Source organism: Crinia signifera, chromosome 3 (assembly GCF_055691185.1).
Source record: "Crinia signifera chromosome 3, ASM5569118v1, whole genome shotgun sequence".
NCBI lineage: Eukaryota > Metazoa > Chordata > Amphibia > Anura > Myobatrachidae > Crinia > Crinia signifera.
In genome coordinates, this window is record NC_139219.1 from 318,002,652 (window position 1) to 318,030,149 (window position 27,498).

Here is a 27,498-nt window from a genome sequence, read left to right on the forward strand (position 1 = left end):
CATTGAAGATGGGTCTGCTGTAAACACAGTACTAAAAAAAAATATGTTAACACACACATACTGTACATAGTAAATAACATTAATTCAATTACTCCTTCATCGATGAATGTATGCTGTATCCCAATTGGTACTTTGGTTTTGGGGGACTGTCCTCTAACCTCACAATTAGCCTGTGCTATTTAAGGGTTATGACATTGTTGTGGCTTAAGCACTCCTTAGTATTTTAAATTTAGGACATTGCTGTACAAATTATAGGCCTACAGCTATGTTTGTAAAGCATGCATCCGCATGGCCTCACACACTATTACCAAAACAATCTCTACATTTAAGTTGCACCAGTGGCAGATTAAGCCTTTGGGGGGCCCGGGGTACTTTAGAGCGGGGGGCCCCCTTGCACTTGTCATTACTGGCCGCACACTGCATGGGCGAATATTATACTGTCAAAACATAGAGCAAAGGCAGAATAAACTTGGTCAATGGTTACCTGCAGGGGATATATATATATATATATATATATATATATATATATATATATATATATATAGAGAGAGAGACAGGGGGTTGGCGGCACTCGGAATAATAATAGACACCATATATATATATATACACACACCACATGAAAAGCCTGTGTTTGTCCCTCTGCCCCTTACTCTGGAGGAGACCTCACAGTCCTAGTGCTGCCTCTGATTAAAAACCCTCCTATGACTAAGCTGCTGCTGCTGTTCTCCATGGACCTGAGAAGCATGTAATGAGCTCCACCAATCAGAGCTCAGCACAAACTTCTCAGCCTCTGTCCTCTGGTGCAAAGTGTCATGGGACTTAGTCAACTCCCAGAAATGCACTGCACACTTGTGCAATCAGTGTGCCTTGGCTCCCGATGCTCAGCACCATAAATCATTGTCACATTGGCAGATAGGTGAAGCTGCAGCACTACCCCACCCATGCACAAAACATTTAGCTAAAAAAAAAAAAAACATAACTTAAACATTTTATTTAAAAAAAATACATGACAACCACAGGGGGCCCCTAGCTAGAGGGGGGCCCAGGGGCACTGACCCGTTGCGCCTCCATTATAATCCGGCCCTGTGTTGCACATCATGCTGGGAACTGGAGTTACCCAACACCTGGAGCCACATAACTACCACACCACTAATGTCGGATATCTCATTGGATGTACTGTTATGTCAATTATTCAAGGGGTGAGGCATGGCCACACTCAAAAAAACCACCAAGGGGAGCCTTGTTCCTGGAGAAGGACAGGACACACCTCATGGTCGGCCTGCAGTGATATGTTGCAACTAATGTTGATGTTGGATACACATATGTGGTTGTTGTGATTGTTTATGTGTAGAAATGTGTAGGTCAACATTAGACACATTATTTACTTACGGCTACTTGAGCCATCCTGGTCGCCACTGGTTGGCTGTGCAGTGGTTGGGGGGGGCAGGAGCAAGGGGGATGGTCCTGGAGTTTGGACCGAGGTAGTGGGTGTGACTGGGGAGTGGAGAGGTTTGGGGGTGGGTGGTGGAGAGGTGTAGGGGGGTAGGAAATGGGGTGGGGAGGGGGGGGGTGGGGGTTGTGGAGGGGGTGGGGGTTGTGGAGGGGGTGGGGGTTGTGGAGGGGGTGGGGGTTGTGTAGGGGGTGGGGGTTGTGGAGGGGGAAGGGGATGGGGAAATTGTGTGGGTCCAAACTGCACCCAGTGTCTCCTCTTCTTCCTCCTCCTCTTCTTCCTCCTCCTCTTCTTCCTCCTCCTCCTCTTCCTCCTCCTCTTTCTTCTCCTCCTACTCCTCCTCTTTCTTCTCCTCCTCTTCCTCCTCCTCCTCTTCCTCCTCCTCCTCTTCCTCTTCCTCTTCCTCCTCCCCATCTTCCTCCTCCTCCTCTTCCGGCTGCTCCTGGGCTGCCTGGTCCCGGGCTGCCTGCTCCAGGGCTTCCATGCGTGCCCTTGCCCGTGCTGAAATGTTCATGTTGATGGCATAGAAATCGAAGATTGGGTTTCATAAAAAAGGGGGAAAGAAAAATTCACATTAGTCATGCTCATAACCTTCAAAATTATCATTGCTGTGATATTTCAGACATTTATCATGCAAACTATTTGATATCCTACACCCAAAAACTGATTAACTACTTAAACCCCCCCTATACACCCCCTATACACCCATATACCCCCATATACACCCCCTATACACCCCCTATACACCCCCTATACACCCATATACACCCCATATACACCCCCTATACACCCCCTATACACCCATATACACCCCCTATACACCCCCTATACACCCCCTATACACCCCATATACACCCCCTATACACCCCCTATACACCCCCTATACACCCCCTATACACCCATATACACCCCATATACACCCCCTACACACCCCCTATACACCCCCTATACACCCCCTATACACCCCCTATACACCCATATACACCCCATATACACCCCATATACACCCCCTATACACCCCCTATACACCCCATATAGACCCACATACTCAGGGACATATTTATAAAAAGTACAGAAAACATTTGCAAAATAACGCAGGCATACTAGTAAATAAAAACTTACATCGGGCAATATGGCGGTGAAGTGAGCAGAGCAACACTGGCTGCCGCCGGCGCAGGTCCGACCAGCGCCGCTCCAGTTGACCCAGGCTCCTATCCACGCCGGTCCTGGCGAAAATTAGCCGGCGGGCAGCATTGTATGCCCGCCGCTTTTCACTATTTGCCACATAAGGGCCCCTGGGCCCCAGGCGGCGGTCCATGACCTCAACCAAGGCCAATAGCTCCTGGGTAGAAAACGCCCTAGCCCTGGTTGAAGTCATGGTGGCAATGGCGCAGTTATTAATTGCAGGTACATATATCACTTTTGGTGCTTGCTGATTGGTGTAAAAAATTGTTTGTTTGGTATTAACTTTATTAATCCTTCTTACATTAACAAACTGGATGCGAATAGAAACTTACGCGGACCGTTCCGATATACACACACCACAACCAACAGCATGCATTCAATGAAGAGAGAAGTACTGTATTTACAGTGTGCGGAAATTAATACACGCAACCCTCTACTTATAACTACGCTGCTTAAAGGGGGCACGATACACCGATATCCATGGAGAGGAGTACTGTATTTACAGTGTGCGGAAAATAATACACGCAACCCTCTGCTCATAACTACGCTGCTTAAAGGGCCACAATGCGACATGTTGCTGTATGACAATTTCATACACATTACATATGTAAGGAAAGCATTGTAACGTGATGTTTTGAAATGTGACTCACAAGGCATACACGAACTCCAACAGATACCAGCTGACAACACTCATCATTGGAATGACAGGTGCACACATTTCACGATGTAGCCCACAATGCTCCACAACCTGTGTATATGCATATACAGGTGATTGATCAGGTGCGTTGAGACCTGCGTAATTTAAGCGGGAATTATCGGCGGGAAATATCGGCGTAAATTTGCATCTACCTTGCGGGAAAAAATATACGCCCCCTTGTTCATGGCGGGAGATTAACATATAAATATTCAGTCAGATGCAGCCCACAATTGCTGCAAACATGTCTGACTCAGACGATTCCGCAGCTGAGGACGCTCTGCAGAGAGCTACAGCACAATCCCTGCTTGATGCACTGAACAAGAGGGAACAGGAGCGGAGAAGGAGGGCCCAAGAGAGGAGTAGCCTGCAAGATCAAGCGGGCTCCTCAGTAACAGGCCCTGGTGAACCTCCACCAGCTCCACAAGGGCCAAGCAACCAGCCAGAACAAGAGGTTGCATCTCTCCAAACAGGTGTGACCCAGCAGGTGCATGGTGAGAGAACTGGGGCCACCAGAAAACAGGCTGCAACATCTAGGGTGAGGACTGAGCAGGATACCACCACCAGAAAGAGAAACCCTGCATTTGTAGAGGCCGAAATGCGAATTCTAGTGCCCAGGGCACGCGAATGGATTGAATTGGCAACCAGGAAGCCGGGTGCCAGTGCAAGGAGAAACCTTTGGGACAAGATCACAGAGGAAGTGAACCAGGTGTCACCAGTGGTCAGAACTTGGGACGCGGTGAAGAAAAGGTTAGTGTGTTTGTCAGGGCAATTTTTCAGCAGTCTCCAGCAGGAACTGAGGCCCTTATTCTAGTTCACTCTTTCTGGCCAAATATTTCTTAGATGGACAAAACCATGTGCACTGCAGGTGAGGCAGGTGTTACTTGTGCAGAGATAATCAGATTTGGGTGGGGTTTTACACCTGCCTCACCTGCAGTGCACATGGTTTTGTCCATCAAAGAAATATTTGCGCAGAAAGAGTGAACTAGAATAAGGGCCTCAGTTCCTGCTGGAGACTGCTGAAAAATTGCCCTGGTCTTTGTCCCCCTGATAATGTCATATGTGTGTACATATGTTACATGTATGTTTTGAGACTAATAGAAAGGTGTGTTTGTAGATAGTGCTACACTTTAATGTCACATGTGAACACAACCATGTCTAATAACCCACATTGATATATGAAACATGCACCATTGGTGTGATGTGAGGTTATGGGCACAGTTCTGCTCATGTGAAGTATGTGATGGGACAAGAGAAAGTGTGTTTTTGAAAGAGTTGTTGTAACATGTTCCATATGATGCTACTGAAACAAGAATGAGCAAACTGTGCACATGTAGCTGGTGAGAAACTACACATCCCAGTATGCCATTCCATAGTTAAATTACTCCATAATAACCACATTGTCAAGCTATGGTGGAATGTGTAGTTTCACACCAGGTGGAGGTGCCTAATTTGGCCATGGATGATGTCATTTCTGCATAGTGATGTATGTATGTGCATTTAGTGGCCTAATGAATGAGATGAGACACTGAAATGCCTCCTAATTGAGACATGAATGTGTGTGTGGGACACATATGGCAAAAAAACATAAGATCACCCACACTAGGAAATGTCACGTAGCTAGGGGTACCACATAGTCCCTTTAATTCCGGACACATATTAATTACACAGGTTCTGTGGCTGGCTGACTTCAAGACTCCACTTCACCTAATTTTAAACTGCCACAGAACCTGTGTAAGTAACATGTGTCCGGAATTAAAGGGACTAGGTGGTAACCCTACACGTAGCACAGTGGTGCACATATCTCATGGTGATATTTGTATTTTTAAACTTGTAGGTGGACTGACTTCAAAAGTGCACTGAAGAGGAAGATGACTGACCGGTACAACCACAGCATGTCCACCGGGAGAGGTCCTATGCCTGACCATTTGGAGTATACCCCCCTGGAGCTGGACTCCTGTGACGTGATCGATGTGGGGGAGATCAGGGGGATCTCCAATATGGACAGTGAGCTCCCGGCGGAGGTCTTTGATGCTGCTTTTGATGGTAAGTCACAGTAATGCATTGTATTTAGAAAGATATTTTTTATTGCGTATGTGATGGTGACATTGTTTTCAATTCTTATCCTAGCAGAAGCAGAAAGCCAGGATGTACCGGCAGCATCTTCCTCTGCAGAGCCACAGGTGGAGCAAGTGGTCCAGCCTCCACCAAGACGTCGCCCCCAGCCCCAGCCACAGGAGACATGGAATGAGAGCCTGTTGGTGACGCTGGACAGGATCGAGCAGCAAGGGGTGGATGCTGCGATCCGTCAGCAGCAGGTGGCGGATTTTCTGGCGGAGTGGAAGGCCACAAACCAGCTGCAGGTTGAGGCCTTGAACCGCATTAATGAAACTCTGGCGGCTGGCATGCTAAGCATTGGCCAACACCTCAGCCGCCAGAATGAACTTCTTGCGGAGCAGCTGTCCACCGCCAGGTCCCTAAGGGACAATCCCCCATCTGCTGCCCCACCCCAAGCTGCTCCCCAACCTTCCACCTCGGCTTACCCTCCTGTGTCGACTAGGGGAAGACGCCGAAAGCCAGCTGAGCTAAAGGCCCCTGTCCCCAAGGCCCCATCTAAAAGGGGCAAAAAAGGGCCCAAATGAGACCTGGTTCACTTCCTCTGTGGTTGGAGCCCAAAGGTTTAAATTGCACTGGACATCCGCTTCCTGAGTTGCCCATCGATCCATTTGCGTGCCATGGGCATGAAAGTTCGTATTTTGACCTCTACAAATGCAGGATATTTTTTTTTGGTGGTGTGTATCTTGCTTAGTATTCACCCTGGTTGTTGCAGTACGTATTCTGGTGTCCCCATTTCTTTCACCATTGCATTTGCAGGGTAACACATGTTTGGAGATATGCAACCTCTTGTTCTGGCTGTTTTATTATTTGTGTGTCTATTTTATTTGTTTATTTGATTTCTCACATTAAAGTGTCAAGCTGTGATGCTGAACAGCAAATAAATTTATTTTACAAATTAAATCTAAATTGTGGTATGTGTAATTTCTTGTGTGAAACAAATACTAGATTTATGTGTACTTACTGACCAGGGTATTTTTGAACATTTGTTGAAGTGTGGTCGAAGTTTCCCATGTGTAACCCTCTCCATGGCCATTCCCATGTTCCTATCCAACTTTTCCCTGCTAATTAGTTTGTGTCAGCACATGTGCAGAGCAACTTAATAGGTGAGAAAGCAGTTTGTGTGCAGGTGAGGTAGCTCCTACAGTAGTAGGTAAAAGCAGGTCCAGAACAATGCTTTCCTCATGGAGTGGGTGAGGCAGACAAACAAGGGTGAAAAGGTACATTTGTGTAGGAATGCATATGTGTCCTCCCTAAAAAAAGATGTGTGAATGGGCCAAACATGATAAATTAGCTTGTGAACAAACATGCATAACTGTTTAAATATATATGATTTGACAGTGTCATAAGCAGATGTAGGAATCCTTTGTTAGAGAGATGAGAGTGCAATAATGTGATTGGTGGCATCTTACATCCAGAGTGTAGTCAAATCCAAATCATAGCAGATGAGATAGTGGTACAGGTCATTATTTTGGGTACTATACAAAGATTGTGTGGAAAATAGTGGTCATGGGCTTCAAACATTGCTGAAACATCCTTTGTAGGTGTTAGATGTGGTTTATGTTATTGTATCCTAAATACAAAACCTATGTTAGTATTAGAGTGAACACGTTGACACATGTGTAGATTGAGTGTGCTACTGCGTAAAGTCGATGAAAGCACGTAGTGAATGTGTCTGTTTAGCAAATACCTACCTTAGCGTATAAAAAGATTCTTACCTTAAATTAAACAAGGGGACGCGGATACCTGTGAAGCCCGCGTAGGGCCACGTTTACCCGTGAAGGTATCCGCGTCCCCTTGCGGGGCTCGCTGCGCTCGCCACGCTTTGGGCTCGGTGGCTCGCTGCGCTCGCCACACTATTCTATTCTCAACTCCACGCCGATGTGGATAGTGGGGGTATGAAAAGGTCGGAGGACGCGTACCGCCGCCCCTCGCGGGCTCGCTGCGCTCGCCACGCTTCGGGTTGGCGTGGATCGTGGGGTGGCGTTACAAATTTTGGGGGACATTTAAGTGTTAATTGTGCCTATTTGGGCGTGGATCGTGGGGTGGCGTAACAAATTTTGGGGGACATTTAAGTGTTAATTGTGCCTATTTGGGCTCTGTGGCCCATTTAACATTGATTCCTATGGCCAAATCGCGGCCATTGAAGCATTGAATGTGAAATCGCGGGCAGCACTAAATTTAACATTGAACCCTATGGGAAATCGCGGGGATCGCGGGCATCGCGTCGCGGCGGTTAATGTACTGACCGCGATGCCCGCGATCCCCGCGATTTCTTTACCCGCGACGCCCGCGATGGAGATCGTGGGCGCCGTGCTAGGTAAAGAGTACCTTTGTTTTATGTTACAAAAGCTTTTTTAGTTTATAGATGTTTATGTCATTTTTTAATAAAGTCATCAGTTGCTTCCTGACTTACCGCAAAAGAAAATAACACCTATATTACTGCAATACCGACAATTCCCTTGCAGATTGTAAACATAGTGTTTTGAAAATCAAGCCTATCGCATACACAATTGATTTAAGATCACAAAGACAGAACGTTACAAAAAGTCAGAGGTCTAATTAGCTCCATGGAAACCTGTGATTACCTACAATATAGAGTAATTCCAGTGTTCTTGTACCACTACCCTAATGACTACATACACACACCAGCTGGTAAGCTGATTGACATACCACTTTGCACCATGATAACCAATATGTAACAGTGAGTACTGCTGGATCTGCCAACTGTCAATAAACTAATACCACTGGTCTGTCCATAGTTTTAGTCCCACATTGATATGTGTATTGTATAAATCTGCAATATCAACACCTGCATCACATACAGGTGCAGTTAGATATGGGTAGATCTTATGGTAAAGTAAGTCTTATAGTAAAGTATGTCAATACTGCTTGATGACGGCTGTATAAAAATGAAAGTGAAAGTCTTCACTCCATAGGTTCTGTTAGAGAAGGGGACACTTGGTTGACCTACCCACTTTTGAATCTTCAATCTCAAAAGTAAGTCACCACCGTACAGTAAGTAAACAAAAAGTAGTTTATATTCCGCCCACCTTTGGAATAAAATATCCTCGGAACGTGACATCTTGGGAAGTTGCGTGCTGTAAGTTACCCGGCACAATGTCACCAAACCGCTGTATTTCATGAATGACGGCGTCGGTGTACGGCATTTGTTTCCGGTGCTCTGTCTGTGGCTGGGCTGATCCAATCACTGTCTCTATTTCACTGTGCACTTTTTCTACCAAGTAAAAAGAAGATGCTTCCTGAATGATAACAATATATGACAATGACACTACATACATTACAGTACCTATAACTGATTAATACAATGCTATTATTGTATATCAATTGTACATATTTTTTTACCATACTCATTTCTTACTTTGGATTTCAGGGTATTTCATCATGAGCAGGAGGCCCCATCTCAGCGTAGTCGAGGTTGTCTCCATCCCAGCAGCAAACAGGTTGTTGACCAGTGCAAGTAGGTTCTGATCATGATAATACAAAGTAGATTCTTCCTTTCCCTGTATAAATGGTAAATTTGAACCAATCAAATATTTTAGAGGTTCAACAATTCTAAAGAAAATGTCCACTGAAGGGGTGGTATAGCAAATGTACAATGTTTAGGCCAACAGTCAATAGTCAATACCTTCTACCAATTCCTAGACAGTATCAATACCTGATATTTATATGACCAAAGAACAATAAGTGAAATGCGCAGGTTACGTACTTCTTCCGTAACTTGCGTACCCTTTATTCCTAGCTACTTGCGAACAAAGAGTAGCGCAGCGTAGCGTACCTTTACCGTGTATTGTACACGCTTGAATCAATGCAGTAATAGGAGATCCTTTCGCAGTACTTTGTCTCTAATCTGTGAATGCACTTAAAGGACAATGTCCGTAATACACCTTATCGCAAGATGCGAATAATTTAGACGAGACCACGATATAACAAGTGAGGAGATAGATTCTCCGTATATAGTGTATTTAGTCCCTAGCGGACAAAAGGGGATTACAGAAATAAGAAAATACAGGGTAACACGTGATACAATTATCTAACAATAATTATACAATAAGACTCTACTTGGGAAAGAAAACAGGCACAGGATACAATCAGCCAACAATACAATAAAAGAAAGTACAGGGAATGCAACCGTTTACCGTCTCAAATATGCACAGCGCAGTCCGGTCGGAGCTCGCTATATTCAGATTGAACTATAGCCCGGGTTAATGGTGAGGGGATAAACAGCAGTTCCAAATAAAAAGAAATAGCCAGCTCAGGAATGGCTATCTTATAGGGTCAGAAGGGGGAGGACAAAGGCCATTCCTATTGGTCAGGGTTCGAATGTCCAGTCCTCAGTGATTGGGCAAGGTATTACATCTGGCTTGGAGAAATGCAGGGGGGGAAGGGTACTTTGGTGTCCTTTTGTTTGCTGGCATCGTCGTCGGGGGTCGTAAACAGCAACACAAACTAGTTACAACTGCATTCCTTTGTCTCACACAGGACACATGATAAAAGTACATATAATAGGTATTTTGTCCGTGATTATCAAACCATGGGACTTGCGAATATTTGGCTGCGACCGGAATGCTGCGTACGGGACACTGAACATAATGATACCAAACATGTACAGAAACAATCGTGTATTTCTAATTAAACTATGTGTAGTGCACTAATCCTTTAATTAACTATATTTTATTTGGTGTAAGTATGGTATTATGAATTTATGTGTAATAGTATGGCTGCGCTCCTGGTCCACTTTGTCACACAGACTCGGGTATGTATACTTTATTTGCGCAACTCTGCGAACCAAAATGGCGGCCACACTATCCTAAAATGGCGTGTGTGCAACTCGACTTTAACAACAGTAAATAAATCAAAAGTGTATATGTACTAAACAGTAACTGTTTCTGTTTTTATTATTTAGGTTTTATGTTTTGAAATCTTCAGTTTACAGAACTGTTGCTTCCTAAAACAGTTCCTAACCTAATCAGTTGCTTCCTAACTTATCTCAAAAGGAAAGAACACCCAATTTTAAGCAGAGTTATTGCAAAACCGATTAAATCTCTTGCATACTGTAAATATAGTGTTTTAAAAAACAGGACTACAGTATCAGATACACAAATGATTTATGATCACAAAGACAGAACAGAACAAAAATTTTGGTAAGATTTAATAGGATGAGAGATCCAGAAAGTGAGAGATTTGGTAAGAAATCTCCAGTTTTTTTAAAAGCGGCAATCATTTACACTGCAAAACCAGTTTGATTTTGCAGTGTAAATGATTGCCGCTTTAAAAAAACTGGAGATTTCTTACTAAATCTCTCACTTTCTGAATCTCTCATCCTATTAAATCTCACCCACAGTCTCATTGCTTAGCATTCACATCAGCATTATACAATATAATTATCAGTGTTTATTTTTATCTTCCCTGTGCAAAAAATAATCTTCAACGCAAGCACCAACATAAATATTTAATTGCTGGTTTGCATGAATGGCATTAGTGTGGACATGCCTTAACTGAACTTTACCTCTACACCCCCACTTCCTCTTTCCATACACAGTGGCGTAACTATATATTTTGCGCCCCCCCGCCAAACTTTTTCGGCGCCCCCCCCACCTCTCTCTCTCCCTCCCCTCGGCGCCCCTCCCCATACCCATACCTGACAGAGACGTCACCAGCGCGCGCGCGCACTTGTGCAAAGCACTCCTGGGACCGCTGGAGATGCCGGAGAGGATGCTGAAGGCCTGCTATGGACGCGGGAGGACTTGGTAAGTATTAAAAGAGGGTTGGGGGGGAAACAAAAAAAAAATTGAATTATACAAAAAAAACACGGTTTTTGGAATAATTCGGATACGGGATGCCCGGATACGGGATACCCGACCTGTACTTTGTATAGCCCAGTAGTAATATAAAAATATATGTTATCAGTAGAATCATAAAAGTAACACAGCTCTGTCTATAATGTATAAATTTAGCAAAATGCTAAATTACAAAAACATTAAAAAAAATCAGTGCCTTTCATGACTATAAATCAACAAGAAGGGTTTCAAGAAGGGTTGAGTATCCCTTCTAGACGGCAGCAAGGACATATTTTAAATGGGTGTTTCCTGTGCTTGGTTTATAGTGCTTTTGGTTGTTTCTAATCTCCCCCTTTCATGACTACTTTTGTCCATACATGTCTGCATGTATCTTTTAAAGCAGTGGTTCTCAAACTCGGTCCTCGGGGCCCCACACAGTTCACGTTGTCCAGGTGCATTCATTACTGACGGACACATTTTAAAAGATCCCCAGGTGGAGCTAATTATTTCACTTGAATCGGTGAGGAGACCCGCAAAACATGCGCTGTGTGGGGTCCTGAGGACCGACTTTGAGAACCTGGGCGTTAAAGATAAAAAATAAATAAATAACTGCACATAAATGTAATATATGTACCTCTTGTTGCTTCACAAGAAATGACTCAATGAGATTCCTCTGATCGTTTATGTCCAGTTCTCGCTCCTGTTTTAGAAATGTCTCTTTTATAAATTCCCGCATCTTAGTGATGTTTCCAAAAATACTTTGGTGACTCCCGGGAAGCCAGCGGACCACAGAGGGATAACTATTGTACAGCTACAAAAAGTCAAATAACATGAAAAATTGTTTTTAAACACATAATAATCTTTGATAAATTCAATGGCGATATGAGTTGAAATTTCAAATTTCAACTAGGCTTTGAAAAAAAAAACTAGAGAAACAAAAACTGCAGCATGGTTTATTTACTATTTTGTATATTTTAGGCATACAATTAAAATATTTTATCTCTGTTCAATATAAACCGCTTACATTCAAACATTTAAAAATGCCAATGCGAGGCTAAAATGGCCCCACCCCCGAACCATCTAAACCCTGATCCAAGTTTGTGCCCCCCCCCCCCCCCAGGCTCCTCTCCAGCGTGTTTCCCCAGCGTGTGACGTGATGACTGAGAAGCTGTAGCAGGATAGAGGAAGAGAGACCAGCATACAGTGCTACTTCAGTTGGCTCCAATGCGTCCCAGGCCACCCTAGCACGCCCATCCGCCCGCCCATCCTGTGCACAGTAGCCAATAGCTGGCTCTGTGTACAGTCAATTGAATCAGTGGGGTGATTTGTCATCTCTGCCATGGCCACACCGGCGCTGTGGCTGACTCGCCTCCAGTGCTCAGTCAGTGGGCAGCGGCAGTCAGCAGCATGTTGGTGCGTTGAGCGGGTGCCAGTGCCCACACAGACCCCACTGCTGCTTGCTCCCCCAAGCGGCTGCTGGGGCTGCCTTACAGTAGTTACGCCACTGGTTGCTAGCATTACTGCCTCACAGCGCTGAGGTCATGGGTTCGATTCCCATCATCGTAACTAAGCGGAGTTTGTATATTCTCCCTGTGCTTCCGTGGGTTTACTCTGGATACTCCGGTTTCCTCCCACAATCCAAAAATATACTGGTAGGCTAATTGGGTTCCAACAAAATTAACCCTAGAATGTCTGTGTGCATGTACATTTGGTAGGGAATATAGATTGTAAGCTTCACTGGGACAGGGACTGATGTGAATGATGTGAATATTGTCTGTAAAGCGCTGCAGTATATGTGTGCGCTATATAAGAAACTGGTAATAAAAATAATAAAATAAAAAAATAGAAATATTTTGGATAAACATTCCAGTCACTGAATTTTCATCTGTCTCTGAGGGATGTGGTACAGATAATCTGCAGTGTTTAGGTAGATAGGCAATGGTAGGTCTTTTTTTCCAGTGTTTTGTGTTAAATCTTGTATGTATATAATGTGTGATATATAATATGTGACCATCATCAATACAAACATGTGTCCTATTGGACTGGTTTTGCCCATCACACTCACCACAGGTTCCCAATGGGTGTGGATTATTTGGACGACTCTAATAAGATCAACAGTCAATAGCAAAAGGTCAATATGTATATAACTGACACAGGAAAAAGTTGACACACAGTTTTCACATTTTTGTCTACATATGTTGACATGAACACCATATTAGTTTACAGCATCCACTATCCATGATTTGGGCACTATTATATGCTCCCTCTATGTCTACTGGGATGGTAAAGTATGAACAAGTTGGTAAAAAAATCATGAAAAACTCATGCCAACCTTTTTTGTATTGATAATACACATGTCGCCATTTTGCTTGTGTTGACCTTTTGCCAATGTCCACTTAGACCATGTTGACATTTTTCATGGGTTGACCTATTGCCCGTTGACCAATAGTGTTCGACCTATTGACTGTCAACCTATACACTTTTGGCCTAACGACCACATACCGTTTCCAATTGTAGTCCACGTTGAAAGTAAATAAAGCAATGGTCGTGAATATATATATATATATTATATATATATATATATATATATATATATATATACCAGTCCAGACGGCGGCACTCAGCAGAAATAAAGGGAATTCAACCATGATCAACGTTTCGAACTTTAATCAGTTCTTCATCAGGATATATGATGAAGAACTGATTAAAGTTCGAAACGTTGATCATTATACCTGGTTGAATTCCCTTTATTTCTGCTGAGTGCCGCCATCTGGACTGGTGTGTATACCCCGTGGGGTTTTTGGAAGGCACCGCAACAAGCTAAGTACTTGTCAAGGCAGTGCTGCTCCACTTCTGGATTCTATATATATATATATATATATATATATATATATATATATATATATATATATAGCAATCCCCAAAAAACATGCCAACTATTCATCGACCATTGTCGTGATGATTTTTGAACCTGTCGACATTTTGTACCTGAAGACTTAATGTTGACCTGGCGCCTGACGATGCTCACATTACTGTTATGTTTTTCCGTCAGTTTTGATGGGCGGGAAACTAGTTTTAGGCAGAATTGTACATATATATCTCATTTGGGATACAGTGCATTTGGCATTTTCTTATCTGGGGAAGTACGGGTCTACGAGTAATGTGCGAGCGCCTTGTTATACAGCAACATTTTGTCATTGCATCATGGGGTGGGACCCAGCATGCGGGAAGGCCTTGCCATGTGCTTGGCTGCCCCGGCATTCTGTCGCCGAGCATTGTAGTTTTGGGTTTAATCGATTAATCCCAAAACTACAACCCTTATTGAATCAGGCCCAGGGTCCGAAATTGCCGGAGTTGCGAGAAGTCAGCCGACATTGTTTGTATTTTTAAAGCAGCAATCATTTACAAGGTAATACCAGGTTGGTTGATTGCCACTTTAAAAATATGGCCATTCTTAGCTGACATCCCCGCCCCAAACTCGTATCCGATTACATTTGCCAGCATGACTGTAACATAACTGCATATGCCGCAATTAATGCAAAGCATTGTGTAGCAAGATACAATACAGGCGGAGCCCCTCTCATTCATCCCCAGCACCTGCCAGAATGTCCCCGCTGGCGAGCGCTGGCTGAGAGGGACTCCATCAGACTGGAATGCGCAAGCATCTCACACGTATGCGCGTCCCAGTCATTTGGCAGGTTGACGGCGGAACCCTGCCCATCTCCGCTTCAGGGAGACAGGCAGGGTTAGGGGGCTGCGGGAAGGCAGTGGGGACCTGGGAACTGTGAAGGGGAGGCAGTGTACGGCAGCGGGGAGCTCTGTCGGAATGGGCCGTCTCATGCGCAGGTGCCCCCTTCTGACGGATAGCAGGGCCTGGTGGCTGGCAAGGGCTGACGATTCTATCACCAGCCCTCACAACGCTGAGAGGGGTTCCATCTCTGTGTCTGCAAAACACACTTGCGCACCTCTCCGAATCAGACACATTGGGTGAGATGTCAATGAGTCCAAATTTGTCCGAGTTTTTTTTACAGCGGTAGTCCTTTACAAGGCAAATCAAGCCTTGCTGACATCCCACCGCCAATCTGTATTAAATCCCCCAGTGAGGACATGGACGCAGTGTGATGGGAAGGCAGGAAGCATTTATAAGAGGTAACAGGTGTGGTAAATCAATTGCAGACATGTCGCGACCATTCCAGGGGCATGTCTGAGACTATGACTGCGTCTGTGTACAAAGTTACAATCGCTCTAATGGCTTAATTCTAATGGTCATTCCAAGCAACCATCGGGTTGCACAGGCGGTCGAAGGTGTAACCTACTGTATGTTTGTTCGATGGTATGTATGTACTCAAGCCGCAGATATGAGAAACCACCAGTATGCGTTTCTGTACAAATCCTGGTGGGCACGACACTTGCATCTCGGGAATACTTACTCCAACCATAGGGCTTGAAATAATCCTTATATTTTCATTAAGTAACTTCATGAGCCGCAGAATATTTGGATCTCCGTATTCAAATCTATTGCCGAGTAGTATGGACACAATTATATTGGCTACAGCAGCATTAATGATGGTCATGTTATTGAATGGTTTTCCTGCAGAAAGAACAAAGACAGTTTTTTTTTATTAAAAATAGGCAATTTTAGTAAAAATAGAAAATAAAAAAATCATGAAAAAGCATATGGAGTAATGTATGATACCTTGTATCATGATAATACATGAGTAGTGCCAAAACTGGTATAAGCAGCTGTGAAATACATCCCTATCTATACATTCTAGTCATCAAAGAGAAGAATAAGAGGGGTTTCAGGGGCAAATGCAGGATTTTCAAGGGGGGGGGGGGGGGTCCAGAGAGGGGTGGACAGACGCATGGGGTTTAGACTAAGGGGAATAGGCATATACCTGGTCCATCAAACAAGTGGAAATAGATACACAAATTATATACAGTACATATAATCTGTGTGTTGTATGACTGGTCGACGGTCGTGTTCTTGGCTGTCAGTATGCCGGTATGCCGCCGGGTCTTTTCTGCCTCTTTGAGAGTTGTGGATCCCATGAGGGAGAATAGCCCCTGTTGGTTGGGTTCATGAGTGTTGGGTAGTCGGGATTTCGACATCGGTATACTGACCCTCGGGATCCCAACCGTTGGCCAGTTATCCGGCACCCAATATCTATCTATCAACTGACCTAGTATATATATAATAGATAGATAGATAGATAAAACAAGAAAACAGCAAGCGCACTCCAAAATCAATAAAGACAATTTAAAGCAGCATCATGTGGTCAATGTTTCACCACTGTTATTTTGAGCGCCACTCCTGTGCAAGACTGAGGAACAACCAGAACCTGGGGGCGGGGCCTAGTGTTGTGTCTGCAAACGAGATACTGGGGACATGTTGAGTGTCACCGGCTCCGACACAAAGGTGTTCGCTACACCGCCACACATGCCATTTGAATGCGGTGACTAGAGCCGCCGACTCTGGTGCGTGATCCAGACCTTTGCAACTATCTTTTTATCAATACATTTGTTGGAATTTTAATTGATACTTTGCACTATGGGGCGCTGGTAGAAGTGATAGATGGTATGAGAACAAGAACTCACCTTCATAGGATCTGAACGTCTGCATTAAAAATTCGCATTCATCACCAATCTTGTTCTCTATGCTCTTCTTCCCCATCCCATAATCTCGTAGCGTTGACAGAGTAAATCGTCTCATCACTTTCCAGTTCTCGCCATGAGCAAAGATAACACCTGAATAGAGTGAATAGATGTCACTGTATTACACTTACTGTATACTCTATACCTCGTTTATAAAAAAAAATAGTATGTTTGAAGGTCAGGACTCTTTCAGCCTGGAGTAGCACCCTACTACCTGTCCTGAATGTTTTTAACTAGTATTGGTCTCTTGAATTCACAGGCTGCATATTGAAAGGAACAATGAAGGTAAGTCCTCAATATTTGCACAATTAGTCAGTATTAGTGTCCCCCTAGGTTGGTGTCCGGGGCAAGTGCAAGATTTCTATTGGGAAGAAAATACAAAATTATATTACTATGCCCTGACTCTTTTGGAAGGTCCTGACATTGTTCATTCATTGAGGTAGATTTATTTTTTATTTTTACATTGATGCACTTTTCACGTGTAGAATTTGAGGGGGTACTCAAAAGAAACCAGAATCGTGCTCAATATGATGGGACGCTATTAGTACGGCTTCTGTTATTAGAGGAATGTTTGCGGAAACCTTCTGAGGCAGTATTCCTGCAGATGTTGAGGGGGGAAGGTAGCATTTGACTCCAGTGATTTTTTTTTTCAACAAGGGATTCAATTGTTTGCCAAGTTTTGTAATGGCTAATTTACACAAACAACAAGGAAGCTGCCATGAGTAAAACACAAGTTTACAAATGGTTCTACAGTTTCAAACAAGGTCAGATGTCATTTGTTGTTTAACCTCGTTCCGGACATCCTTTGGATGCACTAACTAAAGAAAATGTGATGAAAATTTGTCAAGACATTCTGGACCCCAGGGTCAAACAGTCAACCAAAGTTTGGAAGTTTTGAAAATATTGCATCAAGATATGAGGAATATACGGATGTCCCAATATGTAGCAAAAAGGTGACTGCTTCTACTATCATGGCAACCCGTTAAACATTTTTTTAACCGAAAACAACATGACATCTTTGCATCACCCACCATTTTCACCCGATCTCGTCCTGTGTAATTTTTTTAAATATTTCCTCAGATGAAAAATGAGCTTACAGGAAAACATTTTGCTAAGATTTGAAAAGATAAGACAAAAACAGCAAGAGTACTAAAAGGAATTAAGGAGGAAATGTTTAAAAAAAAGTTTTGAACAATGGAAAAATCATTTGGACAAATGTATTGATTCTAAGGGACAATGCTATGTAGGTGAGTGTAGTTTCAAAATGTACAAATAAATACACAATATTCTTTTTTAATTAAATATACTTTTTTTGGGTACTCCCTCGTTTATGTATCTATCTTTGATTTTTTTCTTATGTAATGTTTTTCATGACTTTCAAAATAGTTACCATATCCTCTTGATGATCTATCAGCCAGTGCCGAATATGGTCTTTCAGAGAATTCCTCAGCGTGGTTGATGAGTGCGTCTTTCACAGTGTCATACCCACACAGGACAACAAACTTGTTTGATCCCATTTGGACGCTGAATACTGGTCCATACTTCTCTGACATCTGTCAAACAATAACATTAATATCAAGAAGTCGTTAAAAAAATGGTACTTGTTTCCTAGAACGGCGCCCATCGCGGGCATCGCATGTACATCGCATGCCATTATAATGGCATGCGATGCGACCGATACGATGGCCGCGATTTTACATAGAAATGCATGGTAAAATGTAAAACGCGTCGGTCGAAGCGCATGCAGCCAAAAAATCGCATGCGATGCGATCGACGCGATTACCGATTTTACATAGGGAACAATGTTAAATGGCCCAATTGAGCCGATTTTACATAGGGAACAATGTTAATTGGCCCACAGACCCCAAATAGCCACCCTGAAGTGTGAAATTGTCACCCCAATTTTTAACACCACCCCACGATCAACGACAACCCGAAGCGTGGCAAGCGCAGCGAGCCCGCGAGGGGCGGCGGTACGCGTCCTCCGACCTTTTCATACCCCCACTATCCACGTCAGCGTGGAGTTGAGAATAGAAAGTGTGGCGAGCGTAGCGAGCCACCGAGCCCGAAGCGTGGCGAGCGCAGCGAGTCCCTTGAGGGGATGCGGAATACGAGCCCGAAGCATGGCGAGCGCACGCGGAATACATGTTAAGTAATCCGTGTCCCCTCGCGGGGCTCGCTACGTTCGCCACGCTTCGGACTCGGTGGCTCGGTGGCTCGCTGCGCTCGCCACACTTTCTATTCTCAACTCTACAAAGACGTGGATAGTGGGGGTATGAACAGGTCGGAGGACGCGTACCGCCGCCCCTCACGGGCTCGCTGTGCTCGCCACGCTTCGGGTTGACGTTGATCGTGGGGTTGCGTTAACAATTGTGGGGGGGGGGGCATTTCACACTTCAGGGTGGGTATTTGGGGTCTGTGGGCCATTTAACATTGTTCACTATGTGAAATCGGGTCAATTGGGCCATTTAACATTGTTCCCTATGTAAAATCGCGGTAATCGCGTCTGTCGCATAGCATGCGTTTTTTTGGCCGCATGCGATGCGACCGACGCAATTTTTTTCCTTGCGATGCCTAAGATCAAAATCGTGGGCGCCCTTCTAGGAAACAAGTACCAAAAAAACAATATGAAATATTGTAAGTTATGACATTACCTTTCACTTTCCACAATAAGTCTGCGTATTTTTTTTTTTATCGCTGACAAATCTTATTCATTGGCCACACCAATGGCAGCATAGTCTAACAAGTCTGTGAGGTTTAAATTGTTCTTGTCAAGTGAAATTCATAAACATCTCATTCTTATCATAAATATTTATAAATATAATATATTATATAATATTAATTATAATTATTATATTTAGTACTCTTTACCTAGAGGGGCGCCCATCGCGGGCATCGCATGTACCGATGCGATGCCCGCGATTTTACATAGAAATGCGTTTTAAAATGGAAGTCGCGTCGGTCGCATCGCATGCGATGCGACTGACGCGATTACCGCGATTTTACATAGGGAACAATGTTAAATGGGTCAATTGACCCGATTTAACATAGGAAACAATGATAAATGGCCCACAGACCACAAATAGCCACCCTGGGCCCCCCCAATTGTTAACGCCACCCCACGATCAACGTGAACCCGAAGCATGGCGAGCGCAGCGAGCCCGCGAGGGGCGGCGGTACGCGTCCTCCGACCTTTTCATACCCCCACTATCCACGTCGGCGTGGAGTTGAGAATAGAAAGTATGGCGAGTGTAGCGAGACACCGAGCCCGAAGTGTGGCGAGCGCAGCGAGCCCCGCGAGGGGACGCGGATACCTTCACAGGTATCCGCGTCCCCTCGTGGGCTTCACAGGTATCCGCGTCCGCTCGCCACACTTCGTGCTCGGTGGTATTTTTTGCTAAATTGGATAAAAATGTAGCGCACAGAATATTCATATAATAATGTTAATAAAAGAGATTTCAATTCACCAAATATTATTTTATACTTTGAGAGGTAAATAAAGAAAGAGTATAATACAATATTAAAAACACAAAAACATTTGTTCTGAATATGCATTTGTTTCTCTGAAATTAGAACAAAGGAAAGATAATTGATCCTATTTTTAATCTTATTGCTAATTATCAATATGAAAAATCATATATCATCACAATTTACTATCAAATGTTGCCAACAGCGTTAAGAGTACTCAACATTTTGCCCTCCAATCTTAGGGTTCTAGACTAAAATGGGAGTTCTATTGAAGATGGGATGTTGCTATGGATACCAATCAGATATCACCTATTATCTTCTAGAAGGTGCTAAATAAATACGAAGTTGATTCTGATTGGTTGTACCTCCTAGAAGATAATAGATGACATCGGATTGGTTGCCCATAGCAACATCTCATCTTTTATAGAACTCCCATCTTAGTAAATAAACCCCTTTAGAGTCTTCTGTGTATGCACAAGCCAGTTTTGATATGGAGTAGCTTTCACTGAAGGTGACTGCAAAGGAAACCACCAGCAAACACTCAGCAAGATGGGGGCGGGGTTTAATAAATTTGTATTAAACATTCCATTTTTTCCCGAACCACCAGCTGGTCGTCTATACCGTTATTGTGCATAAGTGCATCCGCTTATTTATTGTTATACTAACCCTGCCTTCCTTAGTTTAAAAAAACATTAATTAACTTGTAAAAAGCTCACATCTGAAAACTAGCAAAAGTTACTATTAAAGCTTAAATTAAAAAAGAACTTCAACCCTTTGATTGCCTGCGTTGCCATGGGAGATGTGGGTACTTGTGTATTTTGGCGGCGTCCCCGATGTCCGTCGTACGACGGACAGATCGCATCGCATCGCATGCCATGCACCCGATGGCATACGATGCGATGCGACGCGTTTTTGACCCCCTATACGACCAAAAATCGTATAAGCACCCTAAAGGGTGCTTTTGAGCACCCAAATGGGTGCTTACAATGTTAAATGCACCCCCACGCCACCCCCCCACTATAAACGTGAACCCGAAGCGTGGCGAGTGGCGGCGGTACGCGTCCTACGACCTTTTCATACCCCCACTATCCACGTCGGCGTGGAGTTGAGAACAGAATAGTGTGGCGAGCGCAGCGAGCCACCGAGCCCGAAGCGTGGCGAGCGCAGCGAGCCCCGCGAGGGGACGCGGATACCTTCACAGGTAAACGCGTCCCTTCGCGGGCTTCACAGGTATCCGCGTCCCCGCGCGGGGCTCGCTGCGCTCGCCACGCTTCGGGCTCGGTGGCTCGCTGCGCTCGCCACACTATTCGATTCTCAACTCCACGCCGACGTGGATAGTGGGGGTATGAAAAGGTCGTAGGACGCGTACCGCCGCCCCACGCTTCGGGTTCACGTTTATAGTGGGGGGGTGGCGTGGGGGTGCATTTAACATTGTAAGCACCCAATTGGGTGCTTAACATTGTATAAGCACCCATTAGGGTGCTTATACAATGTTTAATCGCATCGCATCGTATGGCATTGTATGCCATGTACAATGGCATACAATTTCAAAATTGTATGCCATCGTGCACTATCGTACGATATCGCGTCGCATCGCATACCATCGTATACGTTATGGTATGCGATGCGATGGGCGCCGCCAAAATACACAAGTACCGAGATGTGCAAAATATTCGTAATAAATATGGCCGGGCTGTCGAGGAATAGGAATCATTTTAGTTAATGCAGGAAAATGATCTAAAGTCAATTAACTAAAGTTTATTTAAATATTGCACCCAAAAAAAAAAAAAAAACAGCTGCTGTAGGTGAGGTTGCCATTTTTAACGAATATTTTGCTCATCACTCACAGCAACATTGGCACTCAGAGGCTTAACTAACATATCATTCATTAACAAAATGTGCAGACTACCGGAACAATGAGCTTACGGAGTATTTGAAGAGATCTTGTTACATAATGAAAGAGATCAGTATCTTTTGGTACAGAAGGTGCACCTAAATAGAGTCTAAGCTGGTGAGTCATATATTTAAGAAAAAGATAGAAATTATGAACCTATCCTTTCAATTTAAATGGGGTTTTTCGGTGAAAGTATTTTGATCATGGTCTCCCAGCTCTACATGTTGGTCTGGGGAGACCGGAGCACCAACAGTTATCTGAAAGGAACCCAGGGATAGGTGAGAGCCAGGACCATGCCTGGGTTCCTTACAGATCACAGTTGGCGCTCTGGTCTCCTCGGACCAACATGTAGAGCTGGGAGACCACCATTAATATTTCATAATTTTTGATGGTGGTCTCAAAAATAATTCCACCTAAATTAAGAACATTTCAAATCCCCTCCATCCCCTTAAATTATGTAGTGGTTATTGTAGTTATTTGAAATAGAGTATTACCTTTATAAAAGAATTATGAGGTTTTGCCATGTTGATCATGTGCATATTCCCAATGATGGGCAGCGGTGTCGGTCCAGGGGGGAAATTCTTGAACTTAAGTTGTTTCCGATTGTTAAAAACATTGGCCAGATATAGGATGACCACAACAGACAGAAGAATCGTAACGGGATCCAAGGGGATCATGTCTTCTGAAATATCTAGAGAAGAGACAAACCACTTAACGTATAATATATACATTGTTTTCTACACTGAAATTCATGGTTATCAAAATACATTATGTTGAATGAAATAGGGATGTTATTCTGCTTTTAGAGACAGTTACATTGCTGTAGGTACAGTAGCAAAGCTGTTTTAGGTAAATTATATATTTCAGAACATTTTATCTTTGTTCTCCAATAATCATTTTAACATTGAAATGTCTCAAATAAAAATTTACTTGACTTTGTCATTTCATAGTTGCCTTTTCAAGCTAGGTTACTTACTGTGAGCACTGTACAGTGCCTATGGTACACAGGGAGCTGGCTATGTCTTCTCTCTGTTCTCCTGGTGATAATCATTTGCTTTTAAACACATGGAGAATATTTACGCCTCCTCCTCCTAAACTCTGTTGACATTTTCGCTGGTGACATTTACTGAATGATCCCATTGCACTTTGTCTGGAGGGAGGTACTGAAAGCATTGTATATAAATGTTATGCAACAAGTTGTAAAACGTGTTCAACTAAATAGCTCTTATAACTATTACTCAACAGAGAATGATGGTAGTTTGCCCCTAAATTAATCATCCTTCATATTTTATATAGGGATTAATTCTGTATTTATTGTTAGGTTCCTTTTTTATCTAACTTTGCTTGTGTTCTTGGTTTGCATCAGAAAGTAGGAGGTAAGTTTTGGGTAGAGATGTGGCCGATGTCTCGTGTTTTGGTTTTAATTTCATCCTCGTGTTTTGGTTTTGATTTTGCAAAAAGATAAGTGTTTTGGTTCGGAATTCAGACTTAAAATCCAAATCTTGGGTTTGGGATTTCTTGCTAGAATCAGCTGAAATCATGTAATTTTTACAATCCAAAAACATGAAATTTTGATTTCAAATTAAAATTTTGAAGAACAGGAACAGCAGAACCGGGATTTGCATCAGTTTGGATCTCCTCAGGAGATCTGAACTTGGACTCGGTTCGGATCCTGGAAATTTGGGTGGGTTTAGATTTCTAAAGATCTGAATCTATTTGTGGGTTGCAATGGACATTTTAGTTTTGATATAAAGTACCTTAACACTATTTTCAAGTTAATATATTATTATACTGTACACCTCTTCAGGCAAGCCTATAATATTTAAGCTCTACACGCATAACCCTCTGAGGCATTTATGTATTATATAGCTTCCCTTCTGGACTTGTAACTTGGTGGGACTGCTATGCTATCACTGGTGCCTGTCCTTGTGTTTCCCCCTTTATCCATATATTGTAAGCTTGCAGCAGGGCCCTCCTACCTCCAAGTCTGTCTGTTGTTACCCAGTTTGTTTTATCACTGTCTACTATTGTAAAGAGCAACGGAATCTGCTACGCTATATAAGACACTGTAACGGAATCTGCTGCGCTATATAAGACACTGTAACGGAATCTGCTGCGCTATATAAGAAACTGTAACGGAATCTGCTGCGCTATATAAGACACTGTAACGGAATCTGCTGTGCTATATAAGACACTGTAACGGAATCTGCTGCGCTATATAAGACACTGTAACGGAATCTGCTGCGATATATAAGACACTGTAACGGAATCTGCTGCGCTATATAAGAAACTGTAAATAAACAAATAAATACACAGATGTGATATTGGTCACTTAGTAACTCTTCTTAGCGTTACCGAGAGGGGTGCAGCCTACATCAGATAATGAGAAGGGGATGTCATACACACAAATAATAAAAGTGGTAATAGCTACTGTATATCTGAAAAAGGTAAAATTCCATTAATCTTTATAGAATTGAGATATTCAAATTGAATTAATTAATAAAATAATACAGAAACACTATAAATACTGCAGAAACTACAATTCTGAAATTCTTAAAAGCAAATTAGCCGTAATGTACTGAAATTGTTAATAAAAGATAAAATGTTAAGTCACTTTGCCTTTGGAAATAGGATGTTGATGCTTTGATTTCTACAGTGTCTCATTTGTCTCTTTAAAGAAACCAGCAGTAGCCCACCTCATTGCAGGGTCCCAGCATCCTTGGTAGCAGTAGCCCACCTCATTGCAGGGTCCCAGCGTCCTTGGTAGCAGTAGTCCCCCATCATTGCTGGGTCCCAGCATCCTTGGTACTAGTAGTCCCCCATCATTGCAGGGTCCCAGCATCCTTGGTAGCAGTAGTCCCCCATCATTGCAGGGTCCCAGCGTCCTTGGTAGCAGTAGTCCCCCATCATTGCAGGGTCCCAGCGTCCTTGGTAGTAGTAATCCCCCCATCATTGCAGGGTCCAAGCGTCCTTGGTAGCAGTAGTCCCTCATCCAGGGGCGGATTGGGAATTTAATCCAGCCCGGGAAATATCTTAAAGCAGCCCTAATGGAGGGGGGGGGGGGGGGGGGGGAGATCTGTTGTGCGGCAGAGGCACGCCCAATTTTTTTCAGAGTGTGGCCTAGTGATAGGGGCTTGGCCTATTTAAATGAGACCATGCCCCATTATCGCTGCTGTGGCGGCATGGCTAGTGGCTCTCTGAGCTGCTGACTATGTCCCCAGCCCCTCAGGCTGCAGATAGTTGCATGCGCACAGCATCTATTCTGCAGCCTGTGGGGCTGGGGAGATAAAGACAAGGGGTGACAGTGGGACTATCAACTGCCCCCCCTTTGTGGTGAAAAAAAGCAGTTTACTTTTTTTCACCACAAAGACCCAGAGTGACATCTGTTTGTATATCGCTATTTGTGTGGAGTCGGTTTGACGAGTGATCGGCACCTGGGCATTTTAAGTCTTGCGACTAAGAGGATGGGCAGTGCCGGACCGTACAGCAAGATATAGATTATTTATAGATAGAGAGAGAGAGAAAGAGAAAATGTACAATACCGGCTCTCCCAGCGTCCTGATACCAACTGCCCAGGGTGCCCGCTGCAGGTAAGGCTAGCCAGCCTTAGGTAAATACAAGATATACGGATGAGCAGCACTCCTGAGTATGGTGGCCAATCCCGGGATCGGGATGATCCCGGGATTTGGCCTAAAAAACGCCGGGATTTGAATCCCGGGATTGGATCTTCCAATCCCGGGATTTCGGGATCATATGCGCATGCGCATATCTAATGCCGGGCAGCGTCTGAGCGAGTGCTCAGACGCTACCCAGGAGTTCCTGATCCCCAGACTGCAGTCTGGAGCTGGTATGGGCAGTCCGACCTGCGCAGCGTGACCTCTGACCATCACGCTGCGCAGGTCGGATTGCCCATACCTGCTCCAGAATCATCTCTGACCTGGACAGCGTCGGCCGCCCGCTCTGCTGCCCGCCCGCTGGACCGGACCTGGCAGCGTCGGCCGCCCGCTGGACCGGACCTGGCAGCATCAGCCGTCGGATCTGCTGCTGCCTACGCCCGCTCCTGTCTGCCCTGCTCCCGGCCGCTGGTGTAAGTAAATGAATGTGCGGGGCGGCTGGAGCGGGGGGGGGGGGGGGACTGGGACTGGGCTTCTTATTTTATTGTTTTTTGGCCTAAACTGACTTAGAGATGCCAATCCCGGGATCCCGGGATTGAGCATTTTTCAATCCCGATTCCCGGGATTGAAAAAATGCCCCGGGATTGGCATCCCTACTCCTGAGGACCAATAATACACGCTTACTGGTCGGCTGTAGTTAACTACAGCCGCCTGTAAGTGTGTATTATTGGTCCTCAGGAGTGTTGCTCATCCGTATAACACACACACATACATACATACATACGCAGGGCCGGATTTAGGGGTCACACCACCCCTAGGCACAACATATTAACACCCCCCCTTCCCCCTAGTCCCATTGGCTGGAGCATACAGAGCTGGGGGGGGGGGGACACACGACAGCGGCAGTAATTGTGTCTCTCCCCGCTCACATTCTCAAGTGTAGGGAAGGAGAGAGCCGCCGCCGATGCCCAGCCCACTGCTGCAGCCTGATACGGCGAGCGCTGCTGGGGATTACCAGGCTGCCCTCTCCACCGTCCACAGACATGGTGGAGCTGTCTTCCAGCGAGGAGGATTGGTTGTCTTCTAGGGGGAGGGCGATTGCCCCCTTCACCTCCCCCTCTATCAATCCCTGGTTACACAGGCGGCACACACAGCGCTGCCGGCTGCTTACACTTCCTGCTGCCCAGGAGGAACGCCACTTCTGATAGGGCGGCAGCATCCAACATCAGATTGGCCCCTCACTGCTGCCCATTCAGCCATGGTCACAGGCAGCATGCCTCCCTGTGATAGGTGCCGCAACTACAGTGGCGTAACTAGAAATTTTGCTCCCCCCCCAGCCCAAAAAAATTGTTTTGCCAATTCGGCGCTCCCAGTGCTAACAGTAAAAATATGCCCAAACACGAATTAAAGAAAAACATAAGAATTTATGAAGAACCTATAGTGTGGCCATTCCAAAAAAGGGTTTGTGGCAATGCTTATTAGACAATATGCCACATGCTGTAATGCACATTACAGAATATGCCACACTGTAATGTCTATTACATATTATACCACACACCATAAAGACCCTTACACATTATGCCCCATACCTTAATGCCCATTACACATTATGCCACATACTG

General features: G+C 44.3%; 1 protein-coding gene across 1 annotated transcript in view; it reads right to left on the reverse strand.

Moving 5' to 3' along the window:
• LOC146063035 (uncharacterized) overlaps window positions 1–23,343 on the reverse strand; it is a 59,961-nt gene extending 36,618 nt beyond the window's left edge. Inside the window, exons 1-8 of the mRNA XM_083175045.1 lie at window positions 23,239–23,343; window positions 22,757–22,953; window positions 18,291–18,453; window positions 16,844–16,993; window positions 15,676–15,836; window positions 11,880–12,056; window positions 8,827–8,968; window positions 8,498–8,682 (exon numbers count right to left, since the gene is read on the reverse strand). Coding sequence (XP_083031171.1) covers window positions 8,498–8,682; window positions 8,827–8,968; window positions 11,880–12,056; window positions 15,676–15,836; window positions 16,844–16,993; window positions 18,291–18,453; window positions 22,757–22,939 — 1,161 coding nt within the window. The 5' untranslated portion in view covers window positions 22,940–22,953; window positions 23,239–23,343. The remainder of the gene's footprint in view (window positions 1–8,497; window positions 8,683–8,826; window positions 8,969–11,879; window positions 12,057–15,675; window positions 15,837–16,843; window positions 16,994–18,290; window positions 18,454–22,756; window positions 22,954–23,238) is intronic.
• Between the last annotated feature and the right edge of the window lie 4,155 nt (window positions 23,344–27,498).